This window comes from Pholcus phalangioides, unplaced genomic scaffold (assembly GCF_987345545.1).
Source record: "Pholcus phalangioides strain wild (caught in Gottingen) unplaced genomic scaffold, Ppha-v1.0 ptg000007l_1, whole genome shotgun sequence".
Classification (NCBI taxonomy): domain Eukaryota; kingdom Metazoa; phylum Arthropoda; class Arachnida; order Araneae; family Pholcidae; genus Pholcus; species Pholcus phalangioides.
Genome location: NW_028301600.1, coordinates 37,675,500 through 37,698,532, shown reverse-complemented (window position 1 = coordinate 37,698,532; position 23,033 = coordinate 37,675,500). Strand labels below are relative to the sequence as shown.

At 36.7% G+C, this 23,033-nt stretch overlaps 1 protein-coding gene across 7 annotated transcripts in view; it reads right to left on the bottom strand.

The window, feature by feature from the left end:
* Window positions 1–23,033, bottom strand: part of LOC149085243 (WD repeat-containing protein 17-like) — a 116,538-nt gene that overhangs the window by 36,656 nt on the left and 56,849 nt on the right. For 6 of the 7 annotated variants that reach the window (XM_089233130.1, XM_089233129.1, XM_089233133.1 and 3 more), the window contains exons 14-15: window positions 17,314–17,447; window positions 14,382–14,507 (exon numbers count right to left, since the gene is read on the bottom strand). In XM_089233130.1, coding sequence (XP_089089256.1) covers window positions 14,382–14,507; window positions 17,314–17,447 — 260 coding nt within the window. The remainder of the gene's footprint in view (window positions 1–14,381; window positions 14,508–17,313; window positions 17,448–23,033) is intronic. The other variant, XM_089233132.1, reaches the window with a different exon arrangement.

The following is a 23,033-nucleotide window of genomic DNA, read 5'->3' as shown; positions in this document are numbered from 1 at the left end:
GTATTCTGCATTATGACAATGCAGTCAATTAGGGAAAGCTGTCACTGTGAAGTCTCAAAACATATGTTTGCATACAAAATATACTCTCAGGTGACCAGGGGGTACAGCATCACTGGAGGTAGAGAAATATACTGTCTATGTCCAACACAAACCGTCCAAACTCTTTTCGTCCACCCAACTTTATTTTCTTACACGACCGAATGTCTATAGACATACCATCGCAACCCATCTGCTTTTCAGGCTGCATCACACAATCAGTTATACTACAGAATGGGTTTTGAGGAAAAAGAAAGCATTTCACTTTTTGTGATGAGTTTCTTTTCCCTCACAAAAATTCACTCCCCTGGATAAAGAAGTTTTCACTTCAAAAATTGAATGATGGAGATTAGGATAACATACACTGCTCAAAACAATTAGGGGAGCAAGCAAAAAAGTGAAGAAAACCGTGCGAGACAGCCACGTATTGGCATACAATGGATAGTACACGTGTATCAATGCGCAATACAGGAAAAAGACGTAAAAAAATTTGGAATTAAGCTTTAATTCTTTGAAAATATGGAAAAAACATGAAAAGATGATTTAGGGCAACAATTTGGTTACATGTAAACGATAAAAAAAAGTACTGTTTAGACATGATGTATGAGTTTTAATAGGGCGTGTGGTCTCTTCGAACAGCTAAGACTTCTGCACACCTGTTTGCCATGGATGCAATGAAGTTATCGATCAGACTTTGGAGAATACTGTTCCACTCCTCAAGAAGTGCAATCTGCAAGTCTCGGACAGTAACAGGCGGCCTTGGTCGCGCAGCAATGCGTCGTCCAGCATGCGTGAATCCAATCGAGCATGTTTGGGACATGCTCGATTGGATTCAGGTCAGGAGAGCACACTGGCCATTCCATACGCTGTATTGTTTCAGCTTCAAGCATGTTCTCCACTAGACGAGCTCTATGCGGTCAGGCATTATCACCCTGGAAAACAAAGGAATCTCCAATGGCTCCAGCGTAAGGGAATGACATGAGGTCGCAGTATCTCGTCTGCATACCTTCGGGCCGTCAAAGTGTGATTCCAAATGATATGCAGGTCCGTACGTCCGCCTATGCTGATTCCACCCCATACCATCCAACCAGCTCGTCTGTATTGTGACCTTTCACGAACGAATGCGGGGTTATTTCGAGTGCCCCTGTCCCTCCATACCAGAACACGTTGGGTGTCACACTCCAGACTGAATCGGGACTCGTCTGTAAACAGCACTTGGCTCCAATCATGTTTCTCCCAATCTCGATGTTCAGCAGCCCATCTTCTTCGGGCCGCACGGTGGCGTGGGGTCAACGGAATGCAGACCATTGGCCTACGTGCATAGAGCCCTCCCTCATGAAGCCGATTACGTACTGTTTGGCTGGACACGCTTCGTCCTGTTGCCAAGAGCAACCGTCTTTGCAGCTGCGTAGCATTCTCTGTGTAACGTTACCAAATTGGGCCCCGTGGAAATCGTCTTTATTCTAGTCATTGTTTTACCTTTGTCTCCGGGATCGACCGGTAGGATCGTGTGTCCGCCGATCGGTCTCCAATTTGTTATGTTTGGATGCCAGATTTAATATTATAATGCTTACAGGTTTTCCTTTTCTCATGAAGTTATGTAAATCAGATACAAGCTAATACCGCACCTTCTATGTTGTGATTGGTTCTTCAGTAAGGCATTGTGGGAATGCTACTATATAAAAGCCAGCTAGAGATGTGCTGACGCTCTCGCTCTACCTACCTACTTCCTCACCTACGACTAACGACCGACTTAATCAGTAAGGCGTCACGCCCTGTCATGGTGTGAGCCAGATCGTCTCATAAGTAACGATGAAGTTACAATAATAGAAGTGTGCCTTGGCACTTATCCCGTCTCATCGCACGTAAGGTTTCAATGTCGTCGTGATCCAGTGATCGGTTAGTGGCCAGACCGGCCACCCGTGGACTTTCATCTCCAGTTCCATGTGCAGTGGCTGAGCTTTCATCTCAACGTGTGTTTACACCAAAATCGTCTGAAGCTGGTGACGACGAGTCTTTGGCTGTGTGGCAGACACCTGGGAGTATCTACCGGACGATGTGATAAGACGTGAAAACCTGGACAACGGCGGTGAGATCGATTCATATTTTTGTTTCATTGTGACAGTGAGAGAAAAGACTAACTGTGATAATTGTGATAAAACGTTAATTAATAGTTTAACTTATAAAAGGGCCTGTGATAATAGTGATTACGCTGATTAATGGTTTAACAATATAATTGAATAAATGTTATAGTTCTATCTAAACTTTGTCTATTCCATTGTTGTCATCCACTCAATGTTTACTGGGGGAAAAAATATTGAAGAACCGGGAGGTAACTATCAAGAACGTTACATAAATTCTGGGGGCTCGACCGGGATCAGTTCATTGATTTTGGATGACAGTTTTGGAATCGCAATGTTGAGATCGTATTTTTAATCTCGGGTTTGAGTTTTTGTGATCATTTCGCAAATTCATGTTTTAATGGGCGATCGCATTGCAAATTCGTGTTTAAACGAGCGATCGCGAACATCGCTTGTGTTTTGTTAGTCGATCTAGTCGTGGGTATTATATCTAGTCAAATATTATGATCGTATGATAAATTTGAACTTTTCAAAAATGTTGTGATCGATGATCGAACCCAATTTAATATTTTTTTTTTTTTTGCATTTGTGTTTTGATTCTGTTTTTTGCGGGATTTTGCAAATAATGTTAAATTAATTTATAATTGTTAAAATGAAATTTTTTGGTTACCTCTAGTCTTTTTCACAATGTAGAATTAAAATTCTAGTCATGAGGACTATTTCCCGGATTTGCGATCTTTTCGTAGGAGGGGGGAGTGCCTGTCGTAATTATATTTTTGTGTATTTTGGGGGTAAAGAATTGTATTTCGTGTATTTTGGAGGGTTATGTATTTCATGTTTTTGGGGATGTGAGTTTAATGAGATTGAGATTTTTAATGTGATATTTTGAGATAGTGAGATTTCTTAGTAGTAGTAGTAGGGCAGGTCCCTGAATATATTTTGTGTGTTATATGGTGTATTTCATGCGGGTTTTGATTGGTATTTCATGCGGGATTTTCGATAATTTTAGTGTATTTATAGTGTGTATTTCATGCGGGATTATTTATTATAGTGCATTTCATGTTCTTGGGCAGGTGTTTTCTCCTTTTGTGAGATAGATTGTTAGGAAAACATGGGTTTTCAGAAAAATTCTATGAATTTTTCTTTTGTTGGCCGGGGGGAAATGTAACGTTACCAAATTGGGCCCCGTGGAAATCGTCTTTATTCTAGTCATTGTTTTACCTTTGTCTCCGGGATCGACCGGTAGGATCGTGTGTCCGCCGATCGGTCTCCAATTTGTTATGTTTGGATGCCAGATTTAATATTATAATGCTTACAGGTTTTCCTTTTCTCATGAAGTTATGTAAATCAGATACAAGCTAATACCGCACCTTCTATGTTGTGATTGGTTCTTCAGTAAGGCATTGTGGGAATGCTACTATATAAAAGCCAGCTAGAGATGTGCTGACGCTCTCGCTCTACCTACCTACTTCCTCACCTACGACTAACGACCGACTTAATCAGTAAGGCGTCACGCCCTGTCATGGTGTGAGCCAGATCGTCTCATAAGTAACGATGAAGTTACAATAATAGAAGTGTGCCTTGGCACTTATCCCGTCTCATCGCACGTAAGGTTTCAATGTCGTCGTGATCCAGTGATCGGTTAGTGGCCAGACCGGCCACCCGTGGACTTTCATCTCCAGTTCCATGTGCAGTGGCTGAGCTTTCATCTCAACGTGTGTTTACACCAAAATCGTCTGAAGCTGGTGACGACGAGTCTTTGGTTGTGTGGCAGACACCTGGGAGTATATACCGGACGATGTGATAAGACGTGAAAACCTGGACAACGGCGGTGAGATCGATTCATATTTTTGTTTCATTGTGACAGTGAGAGAAAAGACTAACTGTGATAATTGTGATAAAACGTTAATTAATAGTTTAACTTATAAAAGGGCCTGTGATAATAGTGATTACGCTGATTAATGGTTTAACAATATAATTGAATAAATGTTATAGTTCTATCTAAACTTTGTCTATTCCATTGTTGTCATCCACTCAATGTTTACTGGGGGAAAAAATATTAAAGAACCGGGAGGTAACGATCAAGAACGTTACATCTGTTCTGTTTCGACAGGCTGTTAACCGTATATACCGGTCATCAGTTGCTGTAGTGGCACGTGGCTAACCTTGCCCTGGTCGACGTCTAACATTTCCTGTTTCTTGGAATCGATTCCACAGCCTTGCAACAACACTTCTGGCGACTCCAACAGCGTCCGCGACACTACGTTGTGTTTGCCCGGATTCCAGTCTGCCTATAACATGCCATGCCATGGATTCCGGTAAATCACGTTGTTGAGACATCCTCAAGTCACCTTGTCTTAAAAAAAAATACTGTGCAATCGAGTTTCACAGTTACGGCAGTAAAACAGACGTTTCTGCAACATCCCGATTTCTGCCCTTATCTCCTTTTTCTGGTTTTTGACGTCATGAACTTTGATTTGCATATGAAGTTTTCTTCTTCCGTTTCCTACTAGGCTTTAAATTATGGATGATTCCTTTTTATGTTACTTATCGGTATACATCTTTGCGTAATTTTGTTAAAACAATGTGCTCCCCTAATTGTTTTGAGCACTGTATATAGTGGGAACTCTATGGCCCCAGGCTAAACTTTTTCGCGGGACCCCCTTGAAAAATTTTGTGCACACCCTTAAGCCAAAATTATGGTGCCTTTTTGCAGTAAAAAAAACGAAACCCCTTTTGGGAAAAAAAAAATGTTGAATGCCTCCCCCCTCCACAATGAGGAAAATCATACGCACACCACAGAGTTTTTATATACAGTTAAACCTCGCTACAACGACAATCAATAATTAATACCTCTACAATGATATTTTTTTCCAAATCTTGTTTGGAATTGCCTAGTTTAATATAAAACTCTCAATACAACGATATCCTCTACTACGATAAACCCCTCTATAACAATATTTTTAGGAGAATTTGAAATCACTACAAAAATATTTTTTTTATATTTTGCTCAAAATAATTTTAAATGTAATTTTAACTTCATCACTTATTCTCGTTCTTTTGAAGGTGTCTAATAACATCAATATTTTCCACTAAATGATCACCAAAAACTAAAGGAAGTTATTAGTATTGATACTTCCTGTGTAAGACACAAAAGTGAAATATGGTAAACTTCTTTACAGTGGCACTGCATCTAAGTGAATTTTATTAACAAACTAATAAATTACAATTTTTTGCAGTCAATAAATACACAAAAATGCATTTTCTGATGGTATTAACAATGCCGATGTAGAAAAGATGACAACAGCAGCATATATAAATTTGATCACACGTACAGATAACGTTGCTTGTTGATATAACTATAATCCTTCTACCTCAATATTTTTCCTTGGTCCGCAGTATACTGTTATTTTGAGGTTCCACTGTATATTTAAACTAAATAATAAAACATAATTGTGTGTAATAAATATTATTACATTTTGATATGATGTGATTTGTATACAAGGCCGTCTTAAGAGCATTGTGTGCCCGTGGGCCAACTTATTTTTCTGAGACCCAACCTGGTAAATTCTAGAGAATTTTAACCAGATCTCATTTTTGGGAGGCCCCTCTTCTCCTGACCGGGCCCATGTGTTAAAATGGCACTGTTTGTATATAATTCTATATGATACAATAAAGCTCCCCCATGGACCGGTTAAGGGAAAAAAATTGGTTAGACAATATGGTTTTCCCATGAAAAATTTTAATCACCATAGGCGTATGCAGGATATTATATACAATTTTTTCTTCTGAAAAGGTTTTTTTTTTACGTTTTTCTCGCAAAATAACACTATAATCTGTGTCCTGGGGGGTGGGTTTAAACCCCAAACTCCTTCCCCCTTGCATATGGCAATGGTGATTATGGTCCATGGTCGACAGGGCTGCAACTGGGGTGGAGAACAAGCAGGGCTCTTATGCCGGACCAGAGGGTGCACAAAAATTAACTTTTCATAACTTCCTCTTCTTCAACATTACAAGTGGGTGCCAACATGTGTGCTTATCTCGGCGGATCAAGCATTTAGTTGTGACCCTGATGGTCGGTATTCAATGCAATATCTCTCAATTTAAAAATATCTATACTACGTTTTTTATTCATTCTCAGAATATCATTATATCGAGATTTCCCGAGATATGAGTAGTTTTATTATGAATATGCAAAGTATCAAATTTGTCCTTAGTTTCTCTCAGGTAAGATATTCACGTCATCTCTATAGTTTCGTTGTTCATCAGGCGAGCAAGTATACCCATACTACACCAAATGAAACTACTGTAGAGTCTCTACATAACGAACCACTTTGAAACGTGTTTTACACAAAACAAAATTTCTATCGAAACATTTAATTTTCCTTCAATTTAGAACATCACAGATTATTGCTCTAACGTGAATTTTCTATACAACGCTTTTTTGATAAAATGAAGCTATTCAGTTATGCCATGCAATTCATTATAGGCGTCCAAAAAAAATTAATTAATTTATTGAATTAAAGAGTGAATGAAAGTAACAATACTGAATAACTATTTTCATTGGCCTTGTCCAAAGCATCAGCCTGCAAAATGGAACTGAAATAATTCAAATATTTATGTTCATTCCATCTATTCAACTAAGCAACTTGACAATTCTGTAATAGCGCGGAACCTTGTTTATACAATGTTCGAGAGGCCGTTGAAACATCGTATAAATGTGCAAGTCAAATAACTAAGACTTTTTAAGAAATGACCCTCCCCCCACACACACACAGACATACACACAAAATGTTATTATAAAATGCAATGTGTTTAGTTGCATCTCCAATTCTGTCCTAAAAACCATCATTTTGTTCATACTTGGGGGGAAAAAGTTGAATCACATTTCAAATCACTTAAAGAAATAAAATTAAGCAGAACATTACCTATGGGACACAACATTGGGTACAAAATTGCAACAAAGTCTTCTTGACTTGGGCTCCCACTATTTTTTTGGCAGTAGATGATTTTCTACCAGCAGCTTGCTCTTTGATTTTATTTCTCTGCTTTATAATCATTTAAAGCACACACAGGGATATTCAACTGTTTTGCAAGATCAACTTTCATTATTAATTTAAAATTCTTGTCGAATTCTTCCAAATCTCCAGTTCTTTTTTAGAGAGAGCTTGCCACATCAAAAGAAAATTCCACAGGAAATGATAGAAAGAACTTATTGTGCATGTGTACCGTATTAGTCTCTTGTCGGCAGACGTGTATCCTCCAAATGCTTACAATGGACTATCCTCTGGGAATAATGGTGAACACATCGGGGGGAAAAATTTAGATAGGACATATGGCCGTCAACACAATTGAAACCTGTTTCTTTGGGACTCGCCGCGTCTGCGTAATCTCAGAAAAAAGCAATGAACAAATCACTTAAGTGTCCACTCTAAATGGCCACCAGCCAGCCTATTGGCTATTTTTGTATACGTCAGCAATCACCCTAAAATTTATGGCTTTTGTGGTGACAGAATGCATGAAAAACCATAGCAGCAACGCATTTTCACTGCATACAAAAATTGTGCACATTTGATAATGAAGGTTTTTTTTCCCAAAACATTTGTAGTTTGAGTCAATATGAAAACGTAGAATAATTGAGGTTTTGAGTCAAATAAATGAATTATTTTAACATTAAAATATATAGGATACCAATTGCAACAGAAGTCAAACATCATATAAACATGAAAGTCATATAATTGAGCGACGTATAAATGAGGTTCCACTGTAATTTGTAGATATGCCCTATTAAAAATAAGCATTTTGCACTTTATGAAACACAATTCAACAAACATCGCAACTGGCCTTAAGGCAGGGCCATAACTATTCGGGCATATATTTATTATAGTTAACTCAAGATGCTCGAAATAAAAATTTATCAAAAATGTACATATTTTTAGTGTTGCTCACCGTTGTTTTGGGCTAGAAGAAACCATCTTGAGGATTCATCTATGTGGGAAAAAATTCAGTCCTTTATGTACTGGCTAGTTCAACTAATTTACCAAAATATTTCAAATATTGCATTTTGTCAGATGTGAACCGTAAATATTTTTTGGTCCAACCAATCCACCAATGTAGTCTCTGAATTTGAATAGGAGAGACATTTTGTCCTCAAGACAGTACAGTGCCTTAAAAAAAGGCAATGCGGAATGTAGCCTCTTTTTTCAGAAGCAAGGAAAAGAAATCCTTTGATTAAGAGACCGTGAGCAAAATCATGTGATTCAGTACACATGGCATTCAACAGTCATCTCGTACCCTACTTTTTGCAGGAAAATGCTTTAAATGAGAAATCTCAATAAGTATCAGTAATCAGAGGTGAAGACGTGAAGAAAACATTGGAGTGGCTGAAAGTTGCTGGTTGTCCCATACATACAGGACTGAAGCCTGTACGTAGGAGGAGGAAAGTGCATTGCATTGTTTTTTCAGAAATTATTGGGGGGAGCTCAAATGGCCTCAGTTCCCAGCTTCCGGCGATTATGTTAGTAATAAGAGTTGGCACCAGGAAAATAAGCCGTACTAAGCAGAAAAAAGTTGTAGGTGGGATTCACTGTATTATCTACAAAAGGTAACACCAAAGCTGTCCCTTTATCATGGTCTGCCCACGAGGGTGGGACTGACGGAGCTTCAGCCCTGGGGCCTGGACCATTCTCATTATTTTTTGTTTTTCACACTATAAATTCACTGCAGAAGGGGTCCGCTGAAGAGTGCAGCCTAGCCACCCCTGTCATGCATTTTGTTGACACCCACAGGCATTTCACTGTGGAATGAGACATCTGTTTATGCCAATTTTTATTTCCTCTAAACATTATGGACTTCTATGCACTGAAAAAGCAGGGATCACACTATAGCCCTGAGCTCACACACCCAATGCTGGTGTCCTTTCCCTGTCCAGAGACATACTGCAGTTGTCACAATCATCACAATATCTTTTCTTCCTTCGTCAGAGAATGACTGCCACCCGAGAGCAGGTATCTTGTAAATTGTTCTTTTCTTCATTCCAGTTTCTTTTTGGTTGCTGGTACATATGTATTGTTAAAAAAAGAAAATTGCAATGAAAAGAGTAGAGAAGATAATTAGTTCAAAATATCAGCTGATACGCATACAAATTGATATGACTGATGTTAAAATGTCCTGTCTGTTTTCCTATGGGACATATCTGAAAGGAAAAAAAATCAAAAAGGCCACAGCATGGTCCCCTTTGACTCCCGGGCCCGGAGCCCTGTCATCCCCCCCCATGGGGGGCCACGTGGACCTCCCATTATGGACATTCCCTGTTAGTGGAAACTTCATGTTAATGGACACATTGAAAGCCTGTGGAACAGGGCATCAATGCATTTTGATATAAACTAAAATACACTCCTTGTTAGCAGAAAAAAGTTTGGTCCCATGGGTTGGGAGTCCATTATCGAGAGGTTTCACTGTAGCAGATGAAATATGGTAAAGCATAATAGTCAAGCGATTTGTAAAATTTCTGAGAAGTGAGAGGGGGTATATGAAGGGAGGCTTGCCGTTCCAAATCATTTGAGTCAACACCAGACAGAAATTACTGTTTTGGAAGGAATTTGAATCCTTCAGTTTGATAGGCTCTATTCATCTCAAAATAATTGACAATAGCTATCACTTTGCGAGTTTGATTTTAATCTATTAGCAAAAAGAAAGAACCCAGTCACCTTTGATCGATGAAAAGTTGTGAGCATCATGAACATAAGTGACTACAGGCGCTTAAACCTAAATCTTCCAATCCTGAAAACAAATATATTTTTCCGAAGTTACACGGATGAAATTTTCAAACCTATCGGATACGTCAAAGTGACTGTATGCTACAATGCTAAATCCAGTGAAGAAGAATTATACCTTGTCAATTTGAAGAGAGAACCTATCCTTGGTCGAAATTGGATGCGTAAATTGGATATCAACATAAATGACATTCATGATTCCTCAAGTGTCAAGCATGTACCTGTGTGTGCTGTAAAAAGATCTGTTCCTAGTATTGTCAATGAATACTCTGACGTTTTTGAACAAACAGTGGGCAAGATTCCAGATTATATATGCTCCCTAAAATTGCGGAAAGATGCCAAACCAGTGTTTATTAAACCCTGTCCAGTACCATATGCTTTGCGTGAAAAAGTTGAAAAAGAACTGGATAACTTGTGTGATCAAGAGATCATAGAAAAAGTGGATCATTCAGAATGGGGAACTCCACTTGTCATTGTGCCAAAATCTGATGGTTCTGTAAGACTTTGTGCTGATTACAAGGTGACTGTAAACAATCAACTTCATGATGCCAGACACCAAATACCCAAGATTGAAGATATATTCAACAAGCTATGAGGTGGATCATATTTCTGCACCTTGGACATCCATAAAGCATATTTGCATTTAGCAGTCGATGAAGACAGTGCAAAAGTTCAAACGATCTCTACACATCGAGGTACCTATTTGGCAAAAAGATTGTTTTTTGGTATTAAAACTGCATCGAACGAATTTCATTCTTTCATGGATCAGTTTGTTCAAGATTTAGATGGAGTAACTGCATATTTTGATGATTTAATTATACAAGGCAAGACTTATGAGGAATGCACAACACACTTGCTGAATGTTCTAAATAAATTACGAAAATGTAATTTGCATGTAAATATCAACAAATGTAATTTTTTTGAAAAAAGTGTAGAATACCTCGGACATGTTATAACTTCCAAAGGACTGAACAAATCTCCAGCTAAGATTCAAGCTATTCAAGAAGCACCCAGACCAAAAAATGTTGACGAATTGAGACAATTTTTGGGCTTAGTTATGTATTACTCGAAATTCATCAAGAGTGCATCAAGGTTACTTCACCCACTAAATAATCTTCTCAAGAAAAGTATTCCGTTCAACTGGACAGCTGATTGTGAAGCAGCATGGATAAAAATCAAGTCTGAAATTGTCAAGTAGCCAAATTGTCAGAAATTGTCATCAGTAGCCAAAGTCACTTCCAGTGACTTTGGCTACTGATGCTAGTCCACATGGTCTATCCGGAATATTATCGCATATTATGCCTGATGGAAGTGAACGTCCTATTGCATTCGCTTCAAGATCACTAACAGCTGCTGAGAAAAATTACAGCCAGCTCGATCGAGAAGCTACAGCTGTATATTGGTTCTATGATTACATCTTCGGTCAAAAATTCACATTGGTAGTGGACAATAAACCAATGATGACTCTCTTGCATCCAGAGAAAAAACTTCCAGCATTGTCAGCTACAAGGATGTTGCGGTATGCACATTTCCTTTCCAACTTCGACTATGACATCAAACATCGAAAATCATCCGAACATGCAAATGTAGACTATTTGTCGAGAAATCCCTTACCACTGACAGATGTACAAGTCAATACTGTTGATGATGAATACATCCTGCAAGCATCAGTGATTAGACACATATCCACAGACACAATTACTTCTGAAGAAATCTGAAAAGAAACAGAATTGGATGATGATCTTCGTGAACTAAAGAAAAATATGATGGAAGGAACTTTATATGACCCAGAAATAACATTACAAGAAGGAATTCTACTTCATGGACAGCATGTAATAATACCTAAGACACTTCAATCAACCATCCTGCAAGAACTACACTCAACTCATTGCGGAATTGTGAAGATGAAAGCACTTGCTCGAAATTACTGCTATTGGAAGAATATTGACTCTGACATAGAAAGTCTAGTGAAAAGTTGTAAGAACTGTTGTGACGTCAAGAAAAACCCCCAGAAAGCCCCAGTGCACAATTGGGAAAGTCCAACAAGAAATTGGCAACGTGTTCACATGGACTATGTGGGACCCTTCATGGGACATTTTTTCTTACTTGTCATCGATGCAAAGTCTAAATGGCCAGAAATCTACTACATGAAAAAAGCTCCAGATTCTGCTATTACAATTCATTTCCTGCGAGAAATATTCAGTCGACATGGATTGCCAGAAATTCTCGTTAGTGATAATGCTTCAATTTTCAAATCACAAGAATTCATGGACTTCTGTAAACGAAATGGTATTCGACAACGAATGATAGCTCTTGGTCATCCCTCAACAAATGGACAAGCAGAACGTTATTGCCAAACCCTGAAGACAAAACTGAAATGCATGGAATTCGAACGAGGAACACTTCACGAAAAATTATGTAAACTACTGTTTCGGTACAGAGCTACACCTCTTTCATGTGGAAAGACACCAGCAGAATTATTGTTGAGAGAGAATCTCAGAACAAAGCTAGATCTCCTCAAACCTACAACTACTGAGTCATACAAGAACAATGCAACACAACCAGTCTTTGACAAATTTTTCAAGGAAGGAGATAGAGTACAGTCAAGGAATTACACCCATTCAAGCTTATGGAAGTATGGAACTGTTGTTCAACGATTGGGTCGTGTTCATTACCTAGTTGAACTAGATCAATGTTTCCCAAAGTGGGCAATATCGCCCTCTGGTGGGCGATGGAATGGTCCAGGGGGGCGATAGAAGCTACGGATTTAACATAGGATCCTATGGGTTCACTTGAGTTGGGGGCAATGAGAGAAAAATATTTCTGAAGAAGGGGGCGATGGAATGAAAAGTTTGGGAAACTATGAACTAGATGATGGATACATTATCAAGAGACATTTCGAACAGCTTCGACGGTGTGAAGTCAATCGACCGTCTTCTCCAACTCCTATTCGACTATCAGTTCCTATGAGACATTTCCCTCAAAAGAAATCTGTCACTTTTAGTGATCATGTAAGTCAACGAGAGATCCCTGCAATTTGCCAACACAAGACTTCATCTATGGTAGATGCTTCTACTGAAACAGAGCAAACTTCAAATGCAACTCCTCGATCAACAAGAACTATTTTTACTCCAGCTCAGACTACTCAACTCGCTCCAGAAAACCAGTTCAAAGATTGAACTTGTGACTGTTCAAATGTTGATCCTTGTGTATAACTTTTGATTGTATCGTTGTATCATTAATCATCTCTTAATTTAGTGTGGGAGAATTGTTATGTATCTGGCAACACCAGAAAATACAGTATTATGTTGTACAAAGGTGGCAACACTTCAACGGAATGACAACATGCCGGGAATCAGTTATAAATATTGTTCCGTAATAAATTAGTTAATAATTATCGTTCAGCTCATGATTCACTACCGGAAACGGCACATAAAAGACAATAAACCCCCAGACTTCTAAGTCTATCTCCACCTATGAGCAGCACAACCTTCTTTGAAATGCCATATCTTTTTTTATGAAATGAATTTTCTCCCAATTTTCAGCAGGTGCAAACTAAGGGGAAAGTGTTCCACTGAGAAATCAGCTTTGCAAAATACCTGCGCTTGTCAATGCTAAAAAGCTTTTGAGGAGGCAAGATAGTATATATTTACATAGCAAGATATATATCATCAATGCCACGGGTTAAAATTGCAAAACAGATACCGCAGAACATTTTACACATGTGTTGTTTTAGTTCAGCAGTTTTCAAACTTTTCATCTTGTCACCCATCCAGAGCAGTTTCTGTAATTATGCAGCACACAAAAGTTGTTTCATCATCAGATTACTGTGCACAAACGATGTTCCAAAATGAAATAACAATCCATACACAACACAATAAGAACACCAATTTGTGTCCCATGAATGGTAACCATCTTGCACATCTAGCTAGCCAACCAAGGGCGTAGCGAGGGGGGACTTGGGGGTCTGGTCCCCCCCTCGAAATGTGATAAAATGAGCAAGAAAAGGGAAAAAGATGGCCAAATCTATTGTTCTATCACTTTGGTCCCCCCCCCCCGAAACGAAATTTCTGGCTATGCCTCTGTAGCCAACTGATAATGTTGTGCACCTCTGCCCTATTTTCAAATGCGGTAGCCATTCATCAGCTGGCAAAACATTATAGCTGTTTCATAAAGTGCTTGCCCAGAATCAGAAAAGGATAAAAATGGAATGTTCTGAGTATTTACCTTTACTTTAAATTGTCACATGTGTTGATTTTTTTTGGGTTGTCTTATACACAGATTTCAAATTTTTTGATCCTCTAGTAGGAAGGAGGAACCTACTTATTCACAAGCATATGTGGTACAAACACAGCTAATAAATTACTATTTATTTTGTTTATCATTAATTATTATTGTTAATTTATTATTGTGATTGTGCAATAAAATTTATTTAAAAAGCAAAACAAAAAGAAATAGTTAAATTATTGTAATTACCTTAAACACTTACAAGTGTCAGTTTTACTGCATGTTTCCTATGCATTATATCTGATTTTGAGAACTGATTCTTCACATCTCTATCATCATTTTTGATAATAGCCACCAAGTCCCATAAGTTTGAAATTCCATTGGGAGGCTATATATAAGAAAAATGTCACAAAGCTAGCAAGTGGAAAAAAGAACAAAAACACTCACACATGATAGTTTCATTTTTATAAATATGCTTTCTTGATTTAAAAAAAAATTAAATTAAAAGCATGTGATACATAGCATAAAGAACTTAAATCTATTTTTGAATAATCATCAACATAATTGATAAACCGTGCACGAATATAAATAATAATAATTCCACTAACTAATGATTGATGCTTGGGTGACCGTATGACCTATAATTTTGAGAATATAGTTCCATATTTTCCCTTATTTTTTTCTGTCCCAACATTTTTATAGAATTTTCTTTTTCATGAAGCTTATTTGAATTTGTAATCTTCACAGAAATTGCAGATAAATGTAATATTCATAAATCATAAATTATATTTCAGTAATTAGGCCTATATGACTAAAATTTTATACTTCCATCTTTCATATTTGCCATATTCAACATTTTTTTTTTCACAAAATACTTTTTAATTCACTGTGACTTGCAGCAGCCCTTTATTCTCCAATCATTGGCAACTTTTTAAGCAATTTCAGTAATACATTGGTAACTTTCCACACAATTGATGACCTTTTTCGTAACATTTGGCAATGTCCCATATTTAGGTTTTCAATTTCCCATATTGAAAGAATATAGTCACCCTTAATACATATATAAATAATATATCATCAGTAATTTATAAGATTTTCACCAAATTTACATTTAGAATTGCATCTGCATTGGATGCGACTCAATCAAAAGAATGAGCAGGTTTTCAAAGTGCAATGTAGTATGATGAATCACATAAAACAATCAGGGAACTGATAGGGAATTACAATTGTGTTTGGCCTTTATTGAACTTTGAGAAAGCTTTTGACTCCATCTTCACATCTGCTGTTGTAAAAGCTCTAGAAGCAAATGAGGGTAGAGAAGATTCACATGGATATCATTGAAAGAAAATCTAATAAAAAGCAACTCCGATCATTCATTTAAATAAAGAAAAAACAAAGATCAAACTTGGGTAAGGAATCAAGCAGGGTACTATCTCACCAAAGCTATTTACTGCTGTACTAGGAGGAGTATTCAGAAAACTGGATTGGAATATAAGAATTAAAATAAACAGTGATTTTTCAACCAATTACATTTTGCTGATGGCATTGTTATTATCAGCAGTAATCCAGATGAACCAGAAGAAATGGGACCAGAACTGGCAAAGGCAAGCATTTAAGTGGGTTTGAAAATGAATCTATGAAAGACAAAAGTTATGTTCCAATCGCTTACTTTGAAAAAGAAAATTTTGTTCTACAACACACAGAGATGGAAGAAGTACAAAGCTAAAAGTTAAGTGTAGCAGGGACAAGAAATAATCATGGAAAATAGCATCACAAATGAAATAAACAGAAGAATCAGAATCAGATGGAAGTATTTTTCACAAAAAACTGTGTGATTCTGAAGAACAATATGCCATCGTGCTTGAAAATAAAAAATAAAAGTATTCAACCAGTGTGTGTAGGGCCACAACTAGGAGAAGACAGGAATGTCTGGTGCCCTATGTGCTGGATCAAGGCCACCGATATTTACCGTTTTTTGTTCAAAATTATGGAGAGAGAGGCGTCATCACTGACTTATGGAGCTGAAACATGGACACTCACAAAAAAAAAAACAATACAAAGACTGCAGACAGCACAAAGAAGCACCAAAACATGCATGCTAGGTGTCACAAGGGGAGAGATAGAAAACGAATCCCTTAGATAAAAAGTCAAACGAAAGTATATGATGCCATGGAGAGAATCACGCATTTGAAATGGAAATGGGCTAGACAATTTGCAAGAAGACAGGACAGCAGATGAACCACGGGTGCTTTGAGTTGGCATCCTCCAAACAAGATGGAGCAATGAGATTCAAAAGATGGTCAGTCAACTAAATGGCAATAGCATCAAAAGAAAAAATAGAAAAGTTAAGGGGAGACCTAGATGCAGCAGTGGATTGAAATGGCTGATGATAATGATATATAAATAAGAATAATATAAATACATATATAAATGATAATTGTAAATATATACTTATAAAAAAAAGAACACCAATATAACAGAAAAAGGTTTTTAAATTTTGATACATATCTTTTATATTCATAAGATCTTCAAAGTTGCAAAATTTTGTCATGCTTATTGAAAACTGGATATTTCTATCTATAATAATGTTAAACGTTAAAATTATTGCCTTTTTGATTTTCGATATCTTACAGATTATATATCATAAATTCAATCAATTGAATTAATAAAAAATGTATGACAATAATGAAAGAGAAAATGAACTTATGCATGGATCAACCTACAAAAACAAGATGTCAAACAAATTTTAAAACATGAAACCAAAATGCATGCAAATGAAAATAAAACTTTAACATAGACAGTATTACTATGAGATGATAAAAAAAATTTAACTCAAATATATGCAGGTTTCTTTTTGACCTGGGCTACTGCATCCTACTTTAAGTACTGAGTTTCATAAGCAATAACTTATCAGTATTATGTGCATTCAATAAAAATTTGTTTACAGTATTTTTCACACAGTTATATGATATTGGTTTTATAGAACCATGTCGAGAAAATTTGACAACACATTGTTCCAAAAATAAATTTCAGTTATTTTCATTATTTATAGTGTTAATAACTATCACTATAAGTAATAATAATCTGTGATATAATAATAGTCTATGATATTATTGTAGTACATAAAAGCTATTGGTAGCAAAATATATTAAAAAATAGAATGACAAGAAATGAAATAATAATGACTATTTTACGCAGAAGATAGACGACAAAGTCTTGAAAAATTCTACAGAAAAATGATCTCTTTGGTTGGTTAGCAAATCTTTCACAGAATTGGAGTGAAATCCCTGCAGTTGCATAGATCCAGAAGAATAAGAATTCTGGGCTACTGAAAATAACAAAAACTAAAGGTTATATATATGAGAGCATTTTGATTAAAACTATGCATTACATTAATAAGGTGCTAATGACAACCAAAAGACCGCTATATCTTGAAAACTTGTGCTTGTAGGTGCACAAACATTTTGTAGCGACAACTACAAGTGAAATTAAGCATTTTCCACTAAAAATAATTTTGATGAGTGCTGCAATTTTTTTCATAAAAAAATTGTTAAAATTATAGTAAAGGTCAAAACCTGGAAAATAGTATAAGGACAATTGGAAATTATGTGAAATTTTTTGTTTTAATCAGAAAAGACATCTTTTTTCTTTATAAGCTTTACCTTTCGGAATTTTATTTATAAATATAAGTCATTAACAACTAGTTGTGTAACCAGCTTCCATACCACAAGATTCTTTGATCAAAGCAATAACATCATCTTTGTTTTCATTCTGCGTGTCATTTATATATGCTTCATGAGTGAAAATGCCATGCAAGTGCTCTATAGGACTACAAAAAGACTTCTCAATCACCAATCCAGGGGTTCCACTAAATTGGCTTCAAACCAATGCCTTTTAGACTTTAAAACATGTACAAGAGCACTATCCAGTTCAAACAAAAACTGTCTAAAAGTTATGAAAGGTGCCTCAGAAAATGGAAATTCTGCCAAAACTATTTGTATATGCCTACATTTCTAAGATATGGCTCTGTAATTGAATAGGTTAGTAATATTTGAAACCATCGAGTCCATCTAAATTGCTTGTCATCAAAGAAAACATCCATTGAAAACAACATCAATTCATGTTGCTTTTATCTGTGCTGTTTTGTAAGGATGTTTTCATTTCAGTTTTGCATGCTAAACAATCGAATTTCTTTTTATTACATTAGGCACAGTTTGACGCAAGTTATATTCCTTCTGGAATTACACCAGAGAATTTTTTTCATGAAAAAACTGTGAATAATCATCTTTTTCTGATGAACAGTTGGAGAAAAAAGCCTTTTTTGCGCAAGCTCTCAGTCTATAATTCTAGGGTCCATTTATGAAACTTTTACTGACGGTCAGGGGCAGCTCAAGCTCACCTGCAGCCCAGGTGCAAAGCCGTCTCATGTGCCGCCCCTACAGACGACCTTGGTGGGCGACTGACAGGGCTTTAGCCTAAGAACTCTGAAATGAACCCGATTTTTTTAAAATACAAAGCAACACACCATTGATTACAGAACAAAATGTCTGTGACCATACATACCACTTTTAAAAACTGTCCCATATTTTGATTCAAGATTATTTTATTGTTCTTCATTGCGCCAGATAACTTGCTCCGAATTACAGCCTTTTATTGGTGAGCCATCATTACCATGACCTCCACAACCTACGGCTGAGTCCTTAAAGTGGGACCTTTGGCCGGACCCCCCCCCATAGTTAATTTATAGCATGAGAAAACAAAAAATGCAGAGAATAGAATCATCCCGGGCTGGAGCCCTGTCAATCCCACCCTTGTGGGGGCCATAATCATTAATTACACTTTTCCTGTAAAGTGGAAGTATAACGAGGCAACTTTTATTAAGAAATTAATTCAAATTCGTTTTTGGTGCTTCAGAGCTGGACAAGTAAGAAAACAAATTTTTCTTTTGTTTTTATTTGACCGTTCCAGAAAAATTACTGAGCGAGGGCACCAAAATGCACCCTTGACTAATTGTTACAGAGTATGTTCGTGTTTTTGGTATTTGGTCTCAAATGCTGTCTAATCCCTGAAGTTTTCTCAACATCTTCGTTGTCAAAGTATGGCTCGAAAGCGTTATGTTATATGAGTTTTCAGTATTGGAAATTTTTGAAAACTTCTGTGTCTAACTAAAGAATAAGCTGCCGTCTCTTACAACCTGCCACCTGGGTGAACTGCGTCCCTTGCACCCTTGCTTAAGCTGCCCCTGCTAACAGTCTTTAGTCTTTGAATTCTTCCTTCCCTTTCATGATTAAGCATAGAAGTTTCTTTGAGAGCAAGTATTTTTCCTTTTCAATGTCCAATAAATATGTTGTCTTCAGCATCTTTACATGTTCAGAAAAAAAATTGATTTCACAATGTATGACTGATCAAAACAGTCTCAGGTATTATGCCAATATGAGAAAAACACAAATTTCTTTCTTTGACATCAGATATCATGTGTGTCTTTTCAATTTTTTCCAGGTTTTGACCTTTATTATGATTACAAAACATTTTTTCTGAAAAAGTGCAGCACTTATCAAAATTTCTTTTAGTTGAAAATGTAACTTTTACTAACAGAATAAGTGCAGCACTTATCAAAATTGTTTTTAGTTGAAAATGTTTATTTTTACTTTTAGTTTTAATGTTTTGTTACTAAAATTTTCATGCACTTACAAGAACAAGCTTTCAAGATACAGCGGTTTTTTTGGCTGTCCCTAGACTTTTTCCAGCACCTAAAAAATGTTTATACTTTTTTCACAGTTTAATCAGGATGGATGCAAGAACAAAACATAAATACTGTATCTGTTTAATATATCTCAGATAAATCAAGTGAAATAAAGATTTTATTAAATAAAATGATTGAGTCTGAAGCTAACTGCATAGTTTAATATAAATACAAGGGCTGCAACAGGCAAATTGCCCAATAAGGTGGCCAAGAAAAGATGCCAATAAAAAAAATGGATGCTAAATATAACCAAAATGCAGCAACCCAATATAAAAGCATATATCACAGAAAGAAAGAACAAAATAATTAATACTATATTATATTTTGCCCATAAAAACCGTTATGGTTGTCTTATCTAAGTATGGATAGCTTCTCAATTTATCCCACTATGTTGTTCATACTTTTTTAAATCTATCAAATGCGTTAGAAATCACGACCACCGGAGGTAAGCTATTCCATTTATTAACAACTCTAGTAGAGAAAATCTCCCTGCGATACCACGACCTGGAATTGTCCTGTACCAGTTGATATTGGTGGACCCGTATGAAATAATACTCATGTCCCCTTGTCAAAGCAGTCAATTGACAGTGTATAAATAACTTGTGGTCCATCCTATCTATACTGCTGAAAATTTTAAACACTTTGATCATGTGAAATCTCTGTTGCTCCAATGCAAACATGTTCATGAAATCAAGTCTTTCTTCATAGCTCAAGCCTCGTGTGCCAACAAGAGCATTCATAGCTCTTCTTTTCACACCTTCAACCAAGTCTATGTCCCTCCTAAACCTTATGGTAGGTTTGGTCTCATAAACCTTACAGCATTCACCAGTCGACAAACTAAGGCTTGAAAAAGCGGAAAAATGACTTTTAGAGTGCGAGAAGAGGCATTATTAAGAATGAAACCAAGACTTCTATTCACTTTTTTGACTACCGCTGAAGAATGTTCAGAAAACCTAAGCCCCCTGTCAATGAGAATTCCCAAATTGGTGAACCTTGTTGCATCCAGATTAGTAATACCATTGAACTCGTAAGTGAAACTTGGGTTGTTTGAACCAAAATTAGTGACAATGCCCTTATCAACACTAAAGGTTATGCTCTATTCATTAGCCCATGCTGCAATCATATTCAAGTATGTCTGGAGTATCTCCCTATCACTTGAATTCCTGACTTTCCCCATGAGCTTCATATCATCTGCAAATTTGCTAACAATCCTGTTGATATTCTGATCCAATTTATCAATAAAAGGTGAAAAGTATGGGCCCAAGGACACTTCCATGAGGGACTCCACTCTTCATACCAGTACATTTAGAAAACGCCCTGTTCACCACAACCTGTTGTGGCATTCAATTCAACTCTATTCGGTTCAACAAGTTGCCCTCCTATCCTGTTTCATGTAAACGCTTCAAGAGTTTACCATATTGGACCTGATCGAATGCCTTCTAGGAATTAAGATAAACAATGTTCATATTTTTACCTTTTTTCGAAGCCTTAGTTACGTGATCATAGAAGCAAAGGATGTTGGTTACACATGACTTCCCCTTCTTGCACCGATGTTGGTTTTCCGGCAATACATTATTCTCGAATGTTTACTTCACAAACAATTGCCTTTTGATAATAATTTCCAAAATTTTTGAGAGGGAGCTTGTCAAACTCACTGGACGATAATTGAATAAAGCTTTGCTACTAGCCTTTTAAATATCGGAGCCACATTAGCAAGCTTCCAATCCCTTGGGACGATACTCTATCGATATGGGGGGGGGGGGCAACTGCTCTCTTACATCCATTTTTGACATATGGGAAAATAAAAATGATTTTGGGTCAGTGCAAATGTTATCTGCCAACCTACATTTAACCTTCTTTTTAATTCCCCTAATCACCTTTTTCAACACCATTCTTTTATCAATAAATGATTATAGTTCACCTCTTCCACTTTTATATTCTCTGAATAATCTTCTCTTTTCAAGATAAAGATTATGTACATTATCCATGAACCAGAGGGGGTGTAACAAACAAACAAACAAACATGCTTTTTACAAACAAAAAGTATGACATCATATAAAACAGAGAAGAGTTTTGCCCTAAATTCTTCCCATTGACGAACCACACAAACTGATTCCAACCTGTCTTTGAAAATTCCTGTTAACCTTTCTCTCAAATGGTTAAAGTTGGTGTTCTTCAAAAACAAGAAACCATTCTTCTCTTATCAGCTTCACCTAAAGAAAAGTTACAGAGAAAACTAATAACATGATGAGAACTAGAAAAAAAATCATCCCCCACTGAAATGTGTTCAACAAGATCCTCAAAACTAGTGATAACTAAATCGACAATATATGTATAGAAGTACACCTAGTGGTTTTTGATAAAAAAAATTATCGAGAGAGCACCAGCTTAAGAAAGACTTTATGATATTGATCTCTAAACAATAGGTTCTCCCAATTGATACCCGGGCAACTGAAGTCTCCTAATATGACAACCCTATTATACTTACACATGTAGGAAATTTCCTCATGGAATAAGGAAATGTTATTTTTATCCTTCCTTGGTGAATTATGTCAAACACCTATCATAAGCTTATGGCATTTTTTGTTTTCAAGCTCAACCCATATAGTTTCAATATCACTACTCTGTATCTTACACTGTCGAGCCTGCAAACATGATTACATGTAAATCAAGACTCCACCCCCTTTCCTATCAGATCTATTTCTCAAAAAAGTATCGTATCCTGAGATGTGTAAGAAAGATTCATCCCCCGATCGTTTACCCAAGATTCTGTAATGGCTACAAGGTCTAGGCCTTTCAAAGCTATTATACTTTCTAAAAGAACTTTTTATTAACAAAGATCTTGGCATTTACTAGCATACATTTTAATTTTCCCTGTGATTTAGTGTCAATTGAGAAGCCATCCAGATCAGAGTCAGGTAATTTCTCGTCAATATTGTTATTATCATCATTAACTAACCTACATTCCTGTCTATCTGTTCTGGGAGTAAAAAACTTGACCTGAGCCTATAGTAAACCTTCTGGACCCCCCTCCTATTCAGGCAAATTCCATCCCAATGAAGGCACATATCAGTGAAACCAGTAAGCTCCAAAAATGTGACCTCAAGAGAGAAGCAAATGTCCTTCAGGCCTGAGTTGAAATGGTTGACCCTACTCCTAAATGCCCTAATA